This window comes from Triticum aestivum, chromosome 5A (genome assembly GCF_018294505.1).
Source record: "Triticum aestivum cultivar Chinese Spring chromosome 5A, IWGSC CS RefSeq v2.1, whole genome shotgun sequence".
NCBI classification, from domain to species: Eukaryota; Viridiplantae; Streptophyta; class Magnoliopsida; order Poales; family Poaceae; genus Triticum; species Triticum aestivum.
In genome coordinates this window covers 410,337,025-410,356,306 of record NC_057806.1, presented here as the reverse complement: position 1 = coordinate 410,356,306, position 19,282 = coordinate 410,337,025, and the positions used below count along the sequence as shown (strand labels likewise).

Genomic DNA, 19,282 nt, shown 5'->3' with positions numbered 1-19,282 from the left:
CGAGAGCCCAGCTCATCCGATCTGTCCGTGGCCGCGGCAGTCCGGCACGTACGTGTACTCACGCGCCGCCCATGCCAGGCCGCACTGCCTGTCATGTCCTACCAACGTACTACCGACAGTTGTTTATCCTCGCCCCGGCCCGGCTGCGCCATTGAATGAAGCCTGGTGGGCGTTGGGTACGCGTGGCCTGCCGGTAACCAGCGCGGAGCGTGGGGTCGGAGCACGCCCTGTGTTCACTCGATGCCTGCCTGCCTGCCTGCCCCTGCACGGTCGGTCAATAATCCCCTCCCCCACTTAGCCACCCAGTATTAATGTCGCTCACCCACAATCAAGCTGCAGGAGCGGTGATCAGGTCCGTCCACCCACTGACCTCCGATCTCCATCCCCCACCCCCGCCGTGCCGCGCCCCGCCGAGGCCGAGGCCGAGCGCTCTACGCAACGCAGCTTGCGGCCACCGGCGAAGCGCCTCGTCAGTCGGCGCCCATTTGGCCGCGCGCGGGGCCGCGCCGCGGACACGTAAACGAGCGCACCGGTCGCGCGCGTACGTGTCGCGGGGGGTACGCCAACGCCACGGCCACGCCGTATAGACGGCGGTGGTACGTACGTACGTGCGCGGGCCCCGCCCGTCATATCTCGCGCACCTGGAAAGACTTTGACGCAGGCCTCCCTTGCTTGCGTGCTTACACGCGCATAATAGCGTCAGTTGCTTACAACCCAGCCCGGATCAGACAGTCAGACACTTTCAAAGATAGAGATAAAGGGGAGAGAAAGGAAAGAAAGGGTCTCCACTGGAAACCGGGGCAGCAAGCAAACACTCCGGCTAAGCACAAGGGCCCTGATCGCGGGCTTGGCTTTGGCGAGCGTGAGACCGACGCGCTGGTGCGTGGTGACCGCTGCCGTACGTCGGCGCGCGTGCCATGAGCCGGGGCCGCGTCCGGCGGGCAGCTGGCAGCCCCGTCGCCGCCGCCGCCGCCGCCGCGCTGGTGCTCCTGCAGGCGGCCGCCCTGGCACTGTCCCTCGGCTGCGATGCCGCCGCCGCGGAGCCGGACTACCGGGAGGCGCTGTCCAAGAGCCTGCTCTACTTCGAGGCGCAGCGGTCCGGGCGGCTGCCGTACAACCAGCGGGTGAGGTGGCGCGGGCACTCGGGGATCACCGACGGGCTGCAGCAGGGCGTGGACCTGGTGGGCGGGTACTACGACGCCGGCGACCACGTCAAGTTCGGCCTGCCCATGGCCTTCACCGTCACCATGCTCTCCTGGGGCGCCATCGAGTTCGGCGACGACATCGCCGCCGCCGGCGAGTGGCAGCACACGCTGGAGGCCATCAAGTGGGGCACCGACTACTTCATCAAGGCGCACACCGAGCCCTTCGTCTACTGGGCCGAGGTACGCACCCACGCACGTTGCGCATTTTCCTCCTTTTTTTACCGCCACGACCGTCCGATCGCCCGCGCGACCGCTTCGAGACGACACGGGAAAAGCGGATGCCCGAGGCGACCGCCATTAATTTAGCGCTGCGATGCGAATGATGGGCTTGATGGCGGACGGATGTCTGACGAGGGGGGCCCCGCAGGTGGGGGACGGCGACACGGACCACTACTGCTGGCAGCGGCCGGAGGACATGACGACGTCGCGGAAGGCGTACCGCGTGGACAAGGACAACCCGGGCTCCGACCTCGTCGCCGAGACCGCCGCGGCGCTCGCCGCCGCCGCCATCGTCTTCCGCGCCTCCAACCCGCATTACTCCCACATCCTCCTCCACCACGCGCAACAGGTTAAACTCGTCACCAGTACGGGACGTATGTCGCCAAGCTACCTGTATCTGATTCTGACTGCGACTGTGCGTGCAGCTGTTCGAGTTCGGGGACAGGTACAGGGGCAACTACGACGGCAGCATCGCGGAGGTGCGGAGCTTCTACGCGTCGGTGAGCGGGTACCGGGACGAGCTGCTGTGGGCGGCCTTCTGGCTGCACCGCGCCACCGGGAAGGAGGAGTTCCTCCGCTACGCCGTCGACAAGGCCGACTGCTTCGGCGGCGTCGGATGGGCCATGACCGAGTTCAGCTGGGACGTCAAGTACGCCGGCCTCCAGGTCCTCGCCTCCAAGGTACTACTACCCCGAAACTCCCCATTTTTTTACTTGCTCTACTCTTGCCAAGTACATTCGCTCTCATCAGAAATACTCCAGCACTTGATGACCCTTTCATCATGGTTGATCAGTAAATTAAGTTGGTGCTGGTGGTTGAGCCGAGCCGTGCTACCAAGGCCCTACGACCGTGCATGTCCCCTCGCTGAAACTAGTACGCCTAGCCACGAACAGTCCTGCGCTGCCAAGTAGGAGTATTCGTAACAGTACTCTTTTTCTCACTCCCACGACGACAAACACTAGACGGTTGTTGCTTAAGAAAGGGGAATTAATGTCTCACATGGCCGAAACACTTTCTTGCTCCCCGAAAGAAGCCATGTAGGATCCACACCTCCGTACCGCCCAATACGACCCTGCCTAGCCCGAGCAGGCATTAGGCGCGCTCAGATGCAAAAAATCAAACCTGTTCATGCACTCCACCTGCGATCCACCCATCAGACGGTGATGAGTGGACTGAGATCCATCCACAGACACTACATAGCTCCAAAACACGTCGCTGTTCATCATCAGCGACTAACAAGTCCACTTGTTCGCTCGGAGCGAGCCAGTCGGTAGATCAGGTTCCCGCAATGATGATGGCCGGGGATCAGCGGGAGCGCCCTGCACTCACTCACATGGCCGAGCATCTGGATCGGTCCGCAGGGGGGCGGACTTTCCCGCCTGAAAGCCGCGGGGTTTTGCTAATTAAGCCGGGGCTTTGCTTTTCCTGTCCACATCGCGCTCGCCCCGCTTTGCTTGTTCGGTTAATCCCTCCCACAAGGGGATTGAAGAGGATTGGAGGGGATTGAGGTGGATTTTGACTTGTGGGGGATTTAATCCCTCTCAATCCCCTCCAAACCCCTTCAAATCTGAAGGAACCGAACAAGGCAGGGTTATTCGGTTTCCTTTCCGGAAAAACTTGAGCCGTGCTGCCGCTAAACACAGGAAAAGCCTCCGATCGCACACCTGCTCCCTGACCCGACCCGGTAGGGTTTGAAACTGAACCGCCCAGCGGCCTCCATACGTAGGCTTAACCAGCAAGGCACGACTTGATCCTTTCTCGGCGGTAGGAGTGGTTTTTACGGAGGAAAAGGGAAGGAAGCTATAGCCGTCCCCTTTGTCTCGGATTAGTAGGAGGTGGTGCTTTATCGGAGTCTCGTCAATCCTCACCCTGTCGCCATCTGTCTCATCTCAATTACGAATTATTACGAGCGCGTCGACAAGCCGGTGAGGCTGGCTATCCGGCGTCCCCTGGCAGTCTGACCCTGCCACGGCCACACCGCACCAGCGAGAAATCGGACGCCAGCCATGGACGTACGGACGCTGCAGGATCCCGGTGCTGAAAAGCGATCGATGGCCTGGCACATGGCGTCCGGTGCGTGCTGAGATCAGTATACGGCCGCCGCTATATCCTCTGGCTGGCCATCTATCTGCTTTGCTCTGCTGGATTCGATTATGCGTACACCTTTTAATTTGCTGCTGACGCGAGGAGCGCGCGGAGAAGACGCAGATATTTTTCTTTCTCCCGCCCCCGGTTGCAGCAGAAACCGGCCAAAAACGGAGGAAATTTGGGGCTTTGTTCTCGCTCGCGAGGCCTGCGGTAGGGCCGCTAACTAACTTGGTCAAGGCCAAAACTGACGCGCGGGAAAAGACACGGGCGACCGATGGCGCTGCATGTATTCTGCAGGGAACCCGGCAAAACGCTGGCGGTGTCACTCGCTCCCCCCCCCCCCCCCCCCCCTCGTATTCATAGGATAGAAATGTTGTAGGAATAGAAAAATCATAAGAGAGATGTCATTTGATGCATTGGATAGGAATTTTTCCATTGAGTCTTAGCTAATGTTTTTTCCTTCAAAATGTGAAGGATTGATTCCTATCCTATATAGGAATAGAAATCCATTCCTATAAACCAAAGGGCCTCAAAGGAAATTTTCTTATGCAAATCCTATTCTATAGAAATCCTATGACATTCCTACAAACCAAAGGAGGCCTCACTTTATTTTCCGTGCAAATCATCTGGAGGACTGGCCGACGGTGTCGTCGCATCACTTGCATGCGGAGCAAGAAATCACCTCACTCTCTTCTGTCCCTGGCCGTGCACTTTACACTTGGTGGCCTCCTGGGGCCCCACCATGCTCCTAGAATTCCACATGGACGTCCTGGTCTACAGAGGGGTGAGTGGGATGGGTGATCTGGCCTGTCGTGAGGGTGTCCGTCGGTCCGGAAGCGGCGTTGTCGCGCAGTAGCTTTCTTACTGCGCCTTTTTTTCTTCTTCTGCTGGACGAGCTTGCACCACAAAAATCTCCTTTTTATGGGAAGTTTTGCATCAACGTTTTTTGTTTGAAAAATAGCAAAAATAAATAAATACCGTGACAACACGTCCGCAAAGTCAGGGCACCTCGGCCAACCTAGGCACCTAGCTACCAACACAAATATGCACACGCTGTCAAGTGGAACAGCCTCGTCGAGCATGGCATCCAATGCCACCATTACTCCTCTGCGAGCTAGCCACTACGACTCGGCCATCAACGTAGCCCTCGCCACAAATAGGTGTTGAGACCCATGCTGGCCTACGCCAAACAATCGACCACCCGGTCAGCGACTAGTCAGTTTCGACTCCGTCGACCGAGCAAGCATTGGAACCGACCATCCATTTTGTGTCATCATCTCCACGAAGGCCCCTCCTAAGTAGCACCGACTCCGCAAAGACAAGGTGAGGCACGCCAGCCCCTCAAGCACGTCGGATGAAACCGTTGTGAGTTTATGGTCACCTATGTGGGTTACTTGAGAAAACAATATTATTATTTTTGCGAAAAGAAATTCGATCTATACATCAACTGTCATGGCAGCACCAAAAACACCTTAAGTAATAAAAATTACATCCAGGTCTATAGACCATCTAAGGACGACTATATTCACTGGAAATCCAAAGGTGGGCCGCCGCCGTCGCCTCCCTCACTGGAGCCATACAAATCTTGTTGTAGTAGACAGTCGAGAAGTCATCATGCTAAGGCCCACACGACCAGCGGACGAGAGCAACATGAAGGATCCAATATGTAGACACACGATCACAGACGAAGGAAGACTGGATCCATGGAGATCCACCAAAGATCAACACTAATCAAATCCCACGAGATCCACGACAGACACACCTCCAAAGTCCCTTCGATGACGCTAAACGCACCGTTGGGACGGGGGCTGAGCTGAGAGGACCTTTTCCATCTATCGGGAGCCGCCGCCTGCCTTGCCTTCCTGACTCGGACACAAACCCTAACCGACCTAAGAAAAACACCTAAAATGGACGAAGAGCCCTCCCGCTGGCAAGGCCATGGTACAACACATTTCCATGGCCCTAAGGCCACATGAGATGAGGTGGACCGGCGGCGACATCGATGGGAGGTAGGAAGCCCTTGTCGCCTGGGAGTCGCCTTTCTTTGGAAGGAGGAAAACTTTTAGGGGGAACCAGAAAACGAAAAAGATATTGCCTGAATAAACATGTGTTCGTGTTGCTAGTAAACGGTTTCGCTAATACATAAGAATTAATTAAGTCTCATCTACCTCCTGCATCATCTATTTTTATGTGAAGATTTGTGTGATTTTTATTTGTTGTTTCTTTTTGTTTTTTCATTTAATGTTCTTTTAGGTTTTGTTTATGTCTTTTTCCACGCCACGGGTAATTACAATTGCATGTTGCACATCTGCGCACAACTGCATCGCATGTCATCGCTCATGCGCAACTGCACGCCTGATGACTATGTGCGGCTGCATGTCCACCGATCACGCCCAAATGTAGTTGCATGGTCCACCGATCGTGTGCAATTATCTTTACATAATTTGTTTAAAAAATACAATAACAAGTGGAGAATGAAAAAGTAAGAGCAGGAAAAAAGAAAAGAAAAATACAAAAAATTAAAAGATTATATGCCGATGGATGAGAACTAAATAATTCTCATCTAGGTGAGTTAAAAATACCATAAGAAAGGTGGAGCATGGAAAATTATATGTGAAAGAAGAAAAAACAGAAGGAAAGAACAACACAACAAAATTCTATGGTGATGTCACTTACTACATGAGAACCAAAATTTAAGGAGTCAAGGGAGCCAAATCAGTAATCTAGGTGAGTATAACGTGGATCGACTTTCCTTTTTATTTTTAAAAAGCAGTAAGCAATGAATAGGCTAGCTGCTTTGAAGGCGTCTGCCAACTAGTTGTGCGATGTGGACATGTTTTCTTGGACATGACATGACTGACAAGATGCTAAAAATATATTGATAGCGTGCTCCTTCTTCTTCTTTCCGATCGAGCGCCGGTTATACAAATAAATGTCCTCGTACTCACTGCTGCATATACTCCCAGCTGAAACCTTCGCACGCACATGGCGTCAAGAAAAGAGCATGCTTCATTTCCAAGCAATTAGCTAGCTAGCTATAGCTAACCATAGGGGCTCCTGGCACGGCAGTACAATTAGGCTGATTGTAATGGGGAGTATCATATATTAGTATCATGCATATGATACTAGTCTATGATACTACAATCCCTAATGCATAGTATCATATGTTGGTATCATAGAGGACTACATTTATTGCCATGCATGACACAAAGTAGCACATCATTTAATATGATACGGTATCATGATATGATACTCAAGCCTATCTTTCTTCATTTAATTTTATGTCACTTCATCAAAATTGCTTAGTTGGCATGCATGATACTACCTATGATACTCCCATTACAGGCAGCCTTATACGATGGTCCAAGCAAATTAATGGCCTTTGGATTCCTAGGTTAGAGTTAGTTTTAGTTAGTTGGGGCTCAAATAACTCAAAAGTATCCAAACATGGTGGGTTAGTTGGATCTAACCCATCCCAAAAAACTAGCCCACACTAGAGGAGCTTATTTGGGTTAGTTCTTCTGGGCCCACTAAAAAATAGTAAAAAAAGTTACCTCTCCCATCCAAATAGGGTCCAAAGTAGTCAAATGATAAAGAAAGAATATTTATTGTCAATCTAACCCTACCATCCAAATATCTCTTTGGTTATAGTTAGTTTAGGGTTAAAATATAACTCTAACCTCTAACTTAGTTATAGTATCCAAACAGGACCAATGTCGCAATCATAGCGGTAGTTGAGCTGGTATACATAGGTTTTGTCCATCATGGTACACCGTGTCAACTCCCATCCTTCCTCAACTTTCACCATGAAGTGTTCACCTCATGGCGCTGGCAGCTTTTGCTGTGCTAAGCTGGAGTATATATATTTACTCGTCTTGAGCCAGGCATAGATGCATTATTTCATGAGGTAAATGCGCTCTGTGCATAGCTAGTATTGCTGTCGTTTGCAAGTTTGTGCAGCGTTTACCTTTTTCTGGAGGCGATGGAATATTCATCAGGCACAGAATTTCTGAAACGGCAAATGGAATCAAGATGTTCCGTCCTTTGTTTTTCTTCGATTCGAAGCTCCCCACCGGGCATCACCTGCTGAGGCAAAACGAGAAGCCGGCTTTCACTCACTCGCTCGTTCGGTTCAACTGAAAGGGTTAACATCGGAGGACGACGTGGCCGATGCTCCCGTCTGCATGCGCCAGCATCGCTCCTCTGAGTCCATTAGCTGGTCAGTGAGAGTGGAAGATATACTTGCCTGCAGTCAGAGGGAAAGCGACGCCGGCCGGGCGAGTACACCATGTGGCCTCGCTCGCTCGCAGCCACCGCCAGCAGCAGCACTGCGCCGAATTAAAGACAGATTCGATAGTTACAGCTTGCATCCATCGATCGAGCTGGTTCCCAGTTTCTCCGGGAATCTGCATTTCGTTCAAGCCATTTGCATAACTCATCAATACTACTAGTACGGAATAATTTTGTCGATTTAATCATTTCAGCAACCATTGTCACAGATACTGCCCTTCTTCTTTTTTTACAGTAATGCATTGCTAGGTGATTTTTGCTGTGTTGGTAACTCGTGGATTGTGCGACATTGATTTGGGGACTTTTCTTTTTTTCATCAGCTGCTGCTGGACGGCGATCCGCAGGGCGAGCGGCACCGGGTGGTGCTGGAGCAGTACAAGGCCAAGGCGGAGCACTACCTGTGCGCGTGCCTGCGCCTGAACAACGGCAGCAACGTGGACCGGAGCCCCGGCGGCATGCTGTACGTGCGCCAGTGGAACAACCTCCAGTACGCCTCCAGCGCCGCCTTCCTCCTCACCGTCTACTCGCGCTACCTGGCCGGCGCCGGCGCCCGCCTCCGCTGCCCCGACGCGCCGGCGGTCCCGCCGTCCGAGCTCCTGGCCCTGGCGCGCTCGCAGGCCGACTACATCCTGGGCCGCAACCCGCTGCGGCTGAGCTACATGGTGGGCTACGGCCCGCGCTTCCCCGCGCAGGTGCACCACCGCGCCGCCTCCATCGTGTCGCACAAGGCCAACAACCGCTTCATCGGCTGCATGCAGGGGTTCGACCACTGGTACGCCAGCAAGCGGCCCAACCCCAACGTGCTCACCGGCGCCATCGTCGGCGGGCCCAACTGCCGCGACGAGTTCAGGGACGACCGCGCCAACTACGTGCAGACCGAGGCGTGCACATACAACACGGCGCCCATGGTCGCCGTCTTCGCCAGGCTGCACAACCTGTCGGCGGCGGAGGAGGAGGAGGGGTGCCGCCCAGGGACGGCGCTGGGGCTCTCGGCGAATTGTAGATAAAGGTGGCATTAGCTTGGGTGGGGCATTCTTTTTTCTTTCTCGTATACGGACTTACTTCCATATAAGATCTTTTTTTGAAGTGTTAATATGAGAGAGATTTATTTAGTGAAAGGAAAGAACAAAGGATAGAAGTGAATGAACAATAAGGAGGAGACCGATCAGGATGGTGAAGATTAGATACTTGTATTCTGAAGTTAATTAGGTGCCTCAGAAAGCAAATTTAAAGAGCTCTAAACTTTACTGAAATTAGGTGCCTCAGTCTTTTAAGTTCCTTAACGAATATTTGACATTTTGGACCACGTGCATGAGTGTGATGACAGAAAAAACCATCTCTGCCGTCACTTGAGTGGAATTGACAAAACTACTGTGGCGGCACCCGGCAAGCGACGTGTGTCACTTGCCGTCACAACTCGTGGCGGCAAGGCCTAGCGGCTGTAGCCTGTGGCGGTAGATCGAGAATCATAGGAAATCGCAATAGAAGGACCAGAAAATGGGATGGGTTGTTCCACGTGGTGGTTAAGTTAATCGGGTTTCCCTGACCATTTGATTTGCTTTCTGCTTTAAGATGTGCACCGTCAACTTTTTGTGTAAATGGCCCGCATATAATGATTGGGGGATTGAGCTGCTCTTTTTTTGTCCTTTTTTTGTAGCGTCGTGGTTTGCGCGATGATTGGCGGGGGATTGGGGCCTTTTCTATTGTCTGTTTTTTTGTTTGGCTGCAATTTTTGTTTTTGTTTTCTTATTTCAAATTCATTTTATTCTTTTGTATATCTTTGATTTTCCTTCTTTTTTTCCATTCATGTTTTTGTGTATTTTCTCTCAAATATTTTAGTTATATTTTTTGACATTTATATTTATTTTGGTAAATTTATTCTTTTTTCCTTCTTATTTTATTTTATTTTATTTTTTCATCTATTTGCATTACCTTTGTTGTGTGTAACTTGAATTGAGTGAATTCCATAACACAACCTGCAATTGCATGTGTCCCAACGTGTTTGTAACTGCAAGAAATACAACGTGATTGCAACTAGAGGGGCAGGGATGTTGTCCAGTTGCATGTCCACCACTACAGTTGCAACTGCACGTGTTGTTCTGCCTGAAACTAAAGGAAGGGGGTTAGCCAGTTGCATGTCCACCACTATGTTTGTAATTGCATGTGTTGCAACCCGCCTACAACTGCAAGGGGTACAACGTGACTGCAACTAAAGGAGGAGGCATGTAGGTGAAGGAAATATGCCCTAGAGGCAATAATAAAGTTGTTATTTATATTTCCTTATATCATGATAAATGTTTATTATTCATGCTACAATTATATTAACCGGAAACTTAGTACATGTGTGAATACATAGACAAACAGAGTGTCACTAGTTTGCCTCTACTTGACTAGCTCGTTGAATCAATGATGGTTATGTTTCCTAACCATCGACATGAGTTGTCATTTGATTAACGGGATCACATCATTAGAGAATGATGTGATTGACTTGACCCATCCGTTAGCTTAGCACGATGATCGTTTAGTTTGTTGTTATTGCTTTCTCCATAACTTATACATATTCCTATGACTATGAGATCATGCAACTCCCGGATAGCAGAGGAACACTTTGTGTGCTACCAAACGTCACAACGTAACTGGGTGATTATAAAGGTGCTCTACAAGTGTCTCCGATGGTGTTTTTTGAGTTGGCATAGATCGGGATTAGGTTTTGTCACTCCGATTGTCGGAGAGGTATCTCTGGGCCCTCTCGGTAATGTACATCACTATAAGCCTTGCAAGCAATGTAGCTAATGAGTTAGTTACGGGATGTAGCATTACGGAACAAGTAAAGAGACTTGCTGATCACGAGATTGAACTAGGTATTGAGATACCAACGATCAAATCTCGGGCAAGTAACATACCGATGACAAAGGGAACAACGTATATTGTTATGCGGTTTGACCGATAAAGATCTTCATAGAATATGTGGGAGCCAATATGAACATCCAGGTTCCGCTATTGGTTATTGACCGGACACATGTCTCGGTCATGTCTACATAGTTCTCGAACCCGTAGGGTCCGCACGCTTAACGTTCGGTGACGATCGGTATTATGAGTTTATGTGTTTTGATGTACCGAAGGTAGTTCGGAGTCCCGAATATGATCACGGACATGACGAGGAGTCTCGAAATGGTCGATACATAAAGATCGATATATTGGATGACTATATTTGGACGTCGAAATGGTTCCGGGTGAGTTCGGGCATATACCGGAGCACCGGGAGGTTACCGGAACCCCCAGGAGGTATATGGGCCTTATTAGGCCATAGTGGGAGAGAAGAGAGGGGGGCCTAGGAGGGGGCACGCCCCCCTCAAGCCCAATCCGAATTGGGTGGGCCCCCCGTTTCCTTTCCCCTCTCCCCCCTTCCTTCCACTCCTAGTCCAACTAGGGAAGGGGGAATCCTACTCCCAGTGGGAGTAGGACTCCCCATGGGGCGCGCCATAGGAGGGTCGGCCCTCCCCCTCCTCCACTCCTTTATATACGGGGGAGGGGGCACCCCATAGACACACAAGTTGATCATTGATCTTTTAGCCATGTGCGGTGCCCCCTCCACCATAATCCACCTCGGTCATATCGTAGTGGTGCTTAGGCGAATCCCTGTTCCGGTAGTATCATCATCACCGTCATCACGTCGTCGTGCTGACAAAACTCTTCCTCGACACTCAGCTGGATCGAGAGTTCATGGGACGTCACTGAGCCGAACGTGTGCAGATCGCGGAGGTACCGTACCTTTGGTGCTAGGATCGGTCGATCGTGAAGACGTATGACTACATCAACCGCGTTGTCATAACGCTTCTACTTACGGTCTACGAGGGTACGTGGAAAACACTCTTCCCCTCTCGTTGCTATGCATCACCATGATCTTGTGTGTGCGTAGGAATTTTTTTGAAATTACTACGATCCCGAACAGTATGCCAGTTGCATGTCAACCACTAGAGTTGTAACAGTAGGTCTCATAAATCGCCTGCAATCACAAGGGATACAAACACATCCGTAACTGAGGGGGTGTTGGCTACTCACATGTCCACCACTATAGTCACAACTGCATGCGCCACAACCCACCTGCAACTGCAAGGTTGCAAGGTTACAACGCAACTGAAACTGGAGGGGGTGTATGCCAGTTACATGTCCACCACTATAGTTACAACTGCATGTGTCACAACCCACCTGCAACAGCAAGGGGTACAACGTGACCGCAACTGGAGGAGGAGGGATGTAGGCCAGTTGCATGTCCACCACTAGAGGTGTAACTGCACGTGTCGCAAAATGCCTCCAACTATAAGGGATACAACACAACCGCAAGTAGAGGGGGATGTAGGCCAGTTGCATGTCCAGAACTATAGTTGCGACTGCACGTGCCACAACCCACCGCAACTACAAGGGGACAACGTGGCTGCAACTAGAGGGGGTGTAGGCCAGTTGCATATCCACAACTAGAATTGCGGCCGCACGTGTCGAAACCCGTCTGCAACCGTAAGGGGTACAACACGACTACAACTGGAATGGGAGGGATGTAGGCCAGTTGGATGTTCATCACTAGATTTGCAATTGCACGTGTCGCAACCCGCTTGCAACTGCAAGGGGTACAACACGAGTGGAACTGAAGGGGGGATGTTGGCTAGTTGCATGTCCACCAATAGAGTTGCAACTGGAGGTTTACCCCTAGAGTTGCAATTGCATGTTGATGTCCTACAAGGGCACATGGCTTTGTAGCAATTTCACTGCCCCGGATCTCCTTTCCTGCCGCCTGCTACTTCTTGAGCTTGAGTTAGTTTTTCCCTTGAAGAGGAAAGAGTGATGCAACACAGTAGAGATAAGTATTTCCTTAAGTTAAGAACCAAGGTATCAATCAAGTAGGAGGAACACACAAGTCCCCAATGATAGCACATACACAAACAAACAAATACTTGCACCCAACACGATAAAGGGGTTGTCAATCCCTTCACGATTATTTGAAAGAATGAGATCTGATAGAGATAGGTATAAAAATAAATAAAAGTGCAAAATAAAGTAAATATAAATAAATTGCAGCAAGGTATTTTTGGGCTTTTGGTTTTATAGATCTGAAAATAATATGATAAAAATAGACCCGGGGGGCATAGGTTTCACTAGAGGTTTCTCTCTTAAAAAAAAGCATACGGTGGGTAAACGAATTACTGTTGAGCAATTGATAGAAAAGCATATAGTTATGACGATATCTAAGGCAATGATCATCAATATAGGCAGCACGTCTGTGACAAGTAGACTGACTCCTGCCTGCATCTGTTAGTATTACTCCACACATCGACCGCTATCCAGCATATATCTAGTGTATTAAGTTAACAAGAACGGAGTAACGCCTTAAGCAAGATGACATGATGTAGAGGGATAGATCCAAGCAATATGCTAAAAAAACCCATCTTTTTATCCTTAGTGGCAACAATACAAATACGTGCCTCGCTACCCCTACTGCCACTGGGTGACGACACCACAAGATTGAACCCATCACAAAGCACTTGTCCCATTGCAAGATAGATCAATATACTTGGCCAAACCAAATCAATAGATCAAAGAGAAATACAAAGTTATCTTAATCATGCATAAAAGAGTTCACAAAAGACTCAAATAATATTCATAGATAATCTGACCATAAGCCCACAATTCATCGGATCTCAACAAACACACTTCAAAAGAAGATTACATCGAATAGATCTCCAAGAACATCGAGGAGAACATTGTATCGAAGATCAAAGAGAGATAAGAAGCCATCTAGCTACTAGTTATGGACCCGTAGGTTTGTGATAAACTACTCACACATCATTGGAAGGGAAGCAAGGTTGGTGTAGAGGCCCTCCGTGATAGAATCCCCCTCCGACAGAGTGCCAAAAAAGGCCCCAAGATGGGATCTCATGAGAAAAAAAGCTTGCAGCGGTGGAAAAGTATTTTTGGTGTGCCCTCTGGTGTACGGGGAATATTAGGATATTTATAGAGCTGGAATTAGGGTTAGTGGAGTCACTGAGGGGCCCACAAGCCTGGGGCGCCCCCTAGGGCGCGCCTCTAGGACTTGTGGCCCTCTCGTGGCTCCTCTGGCCTCATCCCGAAGCTTCGTGGTTGTCTTCTAGTCCAAGAAAAATCCTAAAAAAGTTTCATTCCGTTTAGTATTGATTTTCTGTAAAAGACAAAAACAAGGAAAAAACAGCAACTGGCACTGGACACTAGGTTAATAGGTTAGTCCCCAAAAATGATATAAAGTAGCATATTAATGCATATAAGAGATCAAATATAGATAATATAATAGCATGGAATAATCAAAAATTATAGATACGTTAGAGACGTATCACCGCTGGCACCCACCACAACTGCAGCACCATCCTCGACTCAGCAGATGAACCTGAGGAGTACACGGGTCTGCAAGAGAGGTCGCACTCTTTTGTTTCTGCTTATGTTATGCATTGCTTAATATTACCTGCTACTTTATCGTCATGTTCACCTCTTAGACTCCAAGTCAGGTCCAAATTAATGTTCAAACTTGAGTTTTAAAATGCTTATGGGGCACATATCGAGTCACCAATGAATACTATCTTTGTCTATTATCTGGTTCACCTAGGGTATGTCTATCTTATTCATCTTGGGAGGGAAACAAACAGTAAAGCAATCATCATCTATCTTTTTATTAAATTAAAGTTATCATCAGCATGCTATCATTATTTTTGGATATATCCATTGGTTGTTACCATCACTCTAGATTTCTGCATGCTCTCCTTACATAATCTCACTATTTTCTAGTATGCATGTGAGATATTGTACACGGTCATGCTGAACATGTAGAGAAAAAGAGAAGAGTTTTGCGTGGCAGTGCAATGTCATGCAGACATCGCTCCATCATGGGCGCAGTGGCAAACCCTTCCCCTCCTCTAGATTGAAATCCAGAGGAAGATATCTGTTCGGAGGCGGATTCAGATGGAGCTGACCACTCCTATTTACCCCCCGAGGTGCTTGCTCTAACTTGGCATGATGATGTTGGTCATATCATGCATATGTTTCCTTGCAGTGCTTACTTTCGACATCATATATGCCATCTGCTTAGTTTAGACATGTTCTATAATGCCACCTGTTTAGTTTCTATATCATATATGTGAATTATGCAATCTCATCTTTTTTTAGCCAGCCATAATATATGTGAAATATGCAATGCCACCCTATTTAGCCAGACATCATATATTTGAATTATATCTTGCCATTCATTTTTTTCATTACATTCCCATTTGTCGATAATGTTTGTACATTCAACTACTCTTCCTGTGAATCAGCTATTTGAGGTGATGGAAAAATCTAGAGTGAAAACAAGGTCTTCATAGCAGACAGTGCTAGCTGTCGTAGCAGATCTCTTGCTGGGTCCAGATAGCTCCTCAGAGATGGACTCAGAGACACATGACCAGTCATGTGAAGGAAATATGCCCTAGAGGCAATAATAAAGTTGTTATTTTATATTTCCTTGTATCATGATAAATGTTTATTGTTCATGCTAGAATTGTATTAACCGGAAACTTGATACATGTGTGGATACATAGACAAAACACTGTGTCCCTAGTAAGCCTCTACTAGACTAGCTCATTGATCAAACATGGTTAAGTTTACTAACCATAGACATGTGTTGTCATTTGATGAACGGGATCACATCACTAGGAGAATGATGTGATGGACAAGACCCACCTGTTAGCTTAGCATAATGATCATTAAGTTTTATTGCTATTGCTTTCTTCATGACTTAGACATATTCCTTTGACTATGAGATTATGCAACTCCCAAATACCACAGGAACACCTTGTGTGCTATCAAACGTCACAAGATGCTCTACAGGTTTCTCCGAAGGTGTTTTTTGGGTTGGCATAGATCAAGATTAGGATTTGTCACTCCGAGTATCAGAGAGGTATCTCTAGGCCCTCTCGGTAATGCACATCACTATAAGCCTCGCAAGCAATGTGACTAATGAGTTAGTTACGGGATGATGCATTATGGAATGAGTAAAGAGACTTGCCGGTAACGAGATTGAACTAGGTATTATGATACCGACGATCGGATCTCGGGCAAGTAACACACTGATGACAAAGGGAATAACGTATGTTGTTATTGCGGTTTGATCGATAAAGATCTTCGTAGAATATGTAGGAACCAATATGATCATCCAGGTTCCGCTATTGGTTATTGACCGAAGATGTGTCTCGGTCATGTCTACATAGTTCTCGAACTTGTAGTGTCCGCACGCTTAACGTTCGATGACGATTTGTATTATGAGTTATGTATTTTGGTGACCGAAGTTTGTTCGGAGTCCCGGATGAGATCACGGACATGACGAGGAGTCTCAAAATGGTCGAGAAGTAAAGATTGATATATTGGAAGGTAGTATTCGGACACCAGAAGGGTTCAGGAGTGTATCGTGTACATACCGGAGTACCGAAGGGGTTATCGGAACCCCCCGGTGAAAGATATGGGACATATGGGCCATAGGAAAGGAGGCTAACCAGCCCACAAGGGGCTGGTGGGCCCCCCACAAGGGATGAGGCCGAATTGGACTAGGGAAGGGGGCGCGACCCCCCTTTCCTTCTCCTACTCCCTCTCCTTTCCCCCTTTCCCCCTCCATGAGAAGGAAAAGAAGGGGGGGGGTGCGAATCCAACTAGGACTGGGAGTCCTAGTAGGATTCCCTGATAACCCACTAGTATAGGGGATCATTTGTAGCCTTTTTCGATAAATAAGAGTGTCGAACCCAATGAGGAGCTAAAGGTAGAACAAATATTCCCTAAAGTTCTATCGACCACCGATACAACTCTACGCACGCTTGACGTTTGCATTACCGGAAACAAGTATGAAACTATTTTGCAAGGATAAAACTATGAGTACTTTGCAAGAATAAAACTATGGATAAATTTCAAGGTAATAAAAGTGGAAAGCTTTTGTCAATAAGAAGGTCATTTGTCCCTAGGCAATCGACAACAAGTACCGGTAATCATTCTTGTAATTTTATATGAGGGAGAGGCATGAGCTAACATACTTTCTCTACTTGGATCATATGCACTTATGATTGGAACTCTATCAAGCATCCGCAACTACTAAAGACCATTAAGGTCGCGAAACCCAACCATAGCATTAAGTATCAAGTCCTCTTTACTCCCATACACCACAACCCACCTATCCGTGTCTAGGCTGCTGTCATCCCCCGCAACAGTGACAATAAGTAAACCATGAACATATTGCAACACCCTACAGCGGGGGACCCTCACATTTGCGCGAGACAGAGGGCACTGTAGGATAGCACCATAAATAAAATATAGAATCATACCAAGCAAGATCACGATTAACCCATAGGACAAAACGAATCTACTCAAACATCATAGGATAACCATAGATCATTGGGAAATGATATATGGAGTTGAGAACCATGTTTAAGTAGAGACTAGAACAGGGAGAAGAGATGTTACACCGTTGCATAGAGGGGGAGAAATTTGGTGTTGACAGTAGCAAGATTGTTGATGTAGATCGCTGCCCCGATCATTGCCCTGGTGGCACTCCGGCGCCACCGGGAGAGAGGGGGAGAGAGCCCTCCTCCTCCTTCTTCTTCCTTGGCCTCCCCCTAGATGGGAGGAGATTTCCCCCTTGGTCCATGGTCTCCATGGCGGCGGAGGGGCGGGAGCCCCTCCGAGATTGGATCTCCCTCTCTGTTCTCTTCTGTTTCGTGTTCCCCAGATCTGGTCGAAAACCGTTTCTTATATTCCCGGATATCCGTAACTCCGATTGCACTGAGATTTTAACACGATTTTTTTCGAATATAAGCTTCCTTGCACCCGAAGTAGAGGTCCAACCGACGTACGAGGTGGTCACAACCCACCGCCATGCGCCAGGGCCTCTAGCGTGCCCTGGTGTCTTGTGCCCCCTCCGAGATTGGATCTCCATCTCTGTTCTCTTCTGTTTCGTGTTCCCCAGATCTGGCCGAAAACCGTTTCTTATATTCCTGGAGATCCGTAACTCCGATTGCACTGAGATTCTAACACGATTTTTTCCGGATATAAGCTTCCTTGCACCCGAAGTAGAGGTCCAACCGACGTACGAGGTGGTCACTGTTGGGGAACATAGTAATTTCAAAAAAAATCCTACACACACGCAAGATCATGGTGATGCATAGCAACGAGAGGGGAGAGTGTTGTCTACGTACCCTCATAGACCGGAAGCGGAAGCATTAGCACAACGCGGTTGATGTAGTCGTACGTCTTCATGGCCCGACCGATCAAGCACCGAAACTACGACACATCCGAGTTCTAGCACACGTTCAACTCGATGACGATCCCCGGACTCCGATCCAGCAGAATGTCGGGGAAGAGTTCCGTCAGCACGACGGCGTGGTGACGATCTTGATGTTCTACCGTCGCATGGCTTCACCTAAGCACCGCTACAATATTATCGAGGATTATGGTGGAGGAGGGCACCGCACACGGCTAATAGATCTCAAGGATCAATTGTTGCATCTTTGGGGTGCCCCCCTGCACCCGTATATAAAGGAGCAAGGGAGGAGGAGGCCGGCCCTAGGAGGGGGCGCGTCAAGTGTGGAGTCCTACTAGGACTCCCTAGTCCTAGTAGGATTCCACCTCCCATATGGAATAGGAAAAGAGGAAGGGAAAAGGAGAAGGAAGGAAGGGGGCGCCCCCCTTCCCTAGTCCAATTCGGACCAGACCAAGGGGAGGGGTGCGGCCACCCTTGAGGCCCTTTTCCTTCTTTCCCGTATGGCCCAATAAGGCCCAATACGTATTCTCGTAACTCTCCGATACTCCGAAAAATACCCGAATCACTCGGAACCTTTCCGATGTCCGAATATAGTCGTCCAATATATTGATCTTTACGTCTCGACCATTTCGATACTCCTCATCATGTCCCTGATCTCATCCGGGACTCCGAACTCCTTCGGTACATCAAAACTCATAAACTCATAATATAACTGTCATCGAAACCTTAAGCGCGCGGACCCTACGGGTTCGAGAACAATGTAGACATGACCGAGACACGTCTCCGGTCAATAACCAATAGCGGAACCTGGATGCTCATATTGGCTCCCACATATTCTACGAAGATCTTTATCGGTCAGATCGCATAACAACATACGTTGTTCCCTTTGTCATCGGTATGTTACTTGCCCGAGATTCGATCGTCGGTATCTCAATACCTAGTTCAATCTCGTTACCGGCAAGTCTCTTTACTCGTTCCGTAATACATCATCCTGCAACTAACTCATTAGTTGCAATGCTTGCAAGGCTTAAGTGATGTGCATTACTGAGAGGGCCCAGAGATACCTCTCCGACAATCGGAGTGACAAATCCTAATCTCGAAATACGCCAACCCAACAAGTACCTTCGGAGACACCTGTAGAGCACCTTTATAATCACCCAGTTACGTTGTGACGTTTGGTGGCACA

The 19,282-nt window shown here is 48.7% G+C and overlaps 1 protein-coding gene across 1 annotated transcript; it reads left to right on the top strand.

The window, feature by feature from the left end:
• The first annotated feature begins 446 nt into the window (after positions 1-446).
• On the top strand, positions 447-9,058 carry LOC123103668 (endoglucanase 22). The gene is made up of 4 exons (XM_044525327.1): positions 447-1,385; positions 1,573-1,773; positions 1,850-2,104; positions 8,123-9,058. The coding sequence occupies exons 1-4, from the start codon at positions 918-920 to the stop codon at positions 8,807-8,809; spliced, it is 1,611 nt and encodes a 536-aa protein (XP_044381262.1). The 5' UTR covers positions 447-917; the 3' UTR covers positions 8,810-9,058.
• The last annotated feature ends 10,224 nt before the right edge of the window (positions 9,059-19,282 follow it).

Excerpts from the sequence above, each read along its gene's own strand:
- LOC123103668 (XM_044525327.1), top strand. The coding sequence starts at position 918 with ATGAGCCGGGGCCGCGTCCGGCGGGCAGCTGGCAGCCCCGTCGCCGCC. Across the intron at positions 1,774-1,849 it reads TCCTCCACCACGCGCAACAG|CTGTTCGAGTTCGGGGACAG; the intron begins GTTAAACTCGTC and ends CTGTGCGTGCAG. Across the intron at positions 2,105-8,122 it reads TCCAGGTCCTCGCCTCCAAG|CTGCTGCTGGACGGCGATCC; the intron begins GTACTACTACCC and ends TTTTTTCATCAG.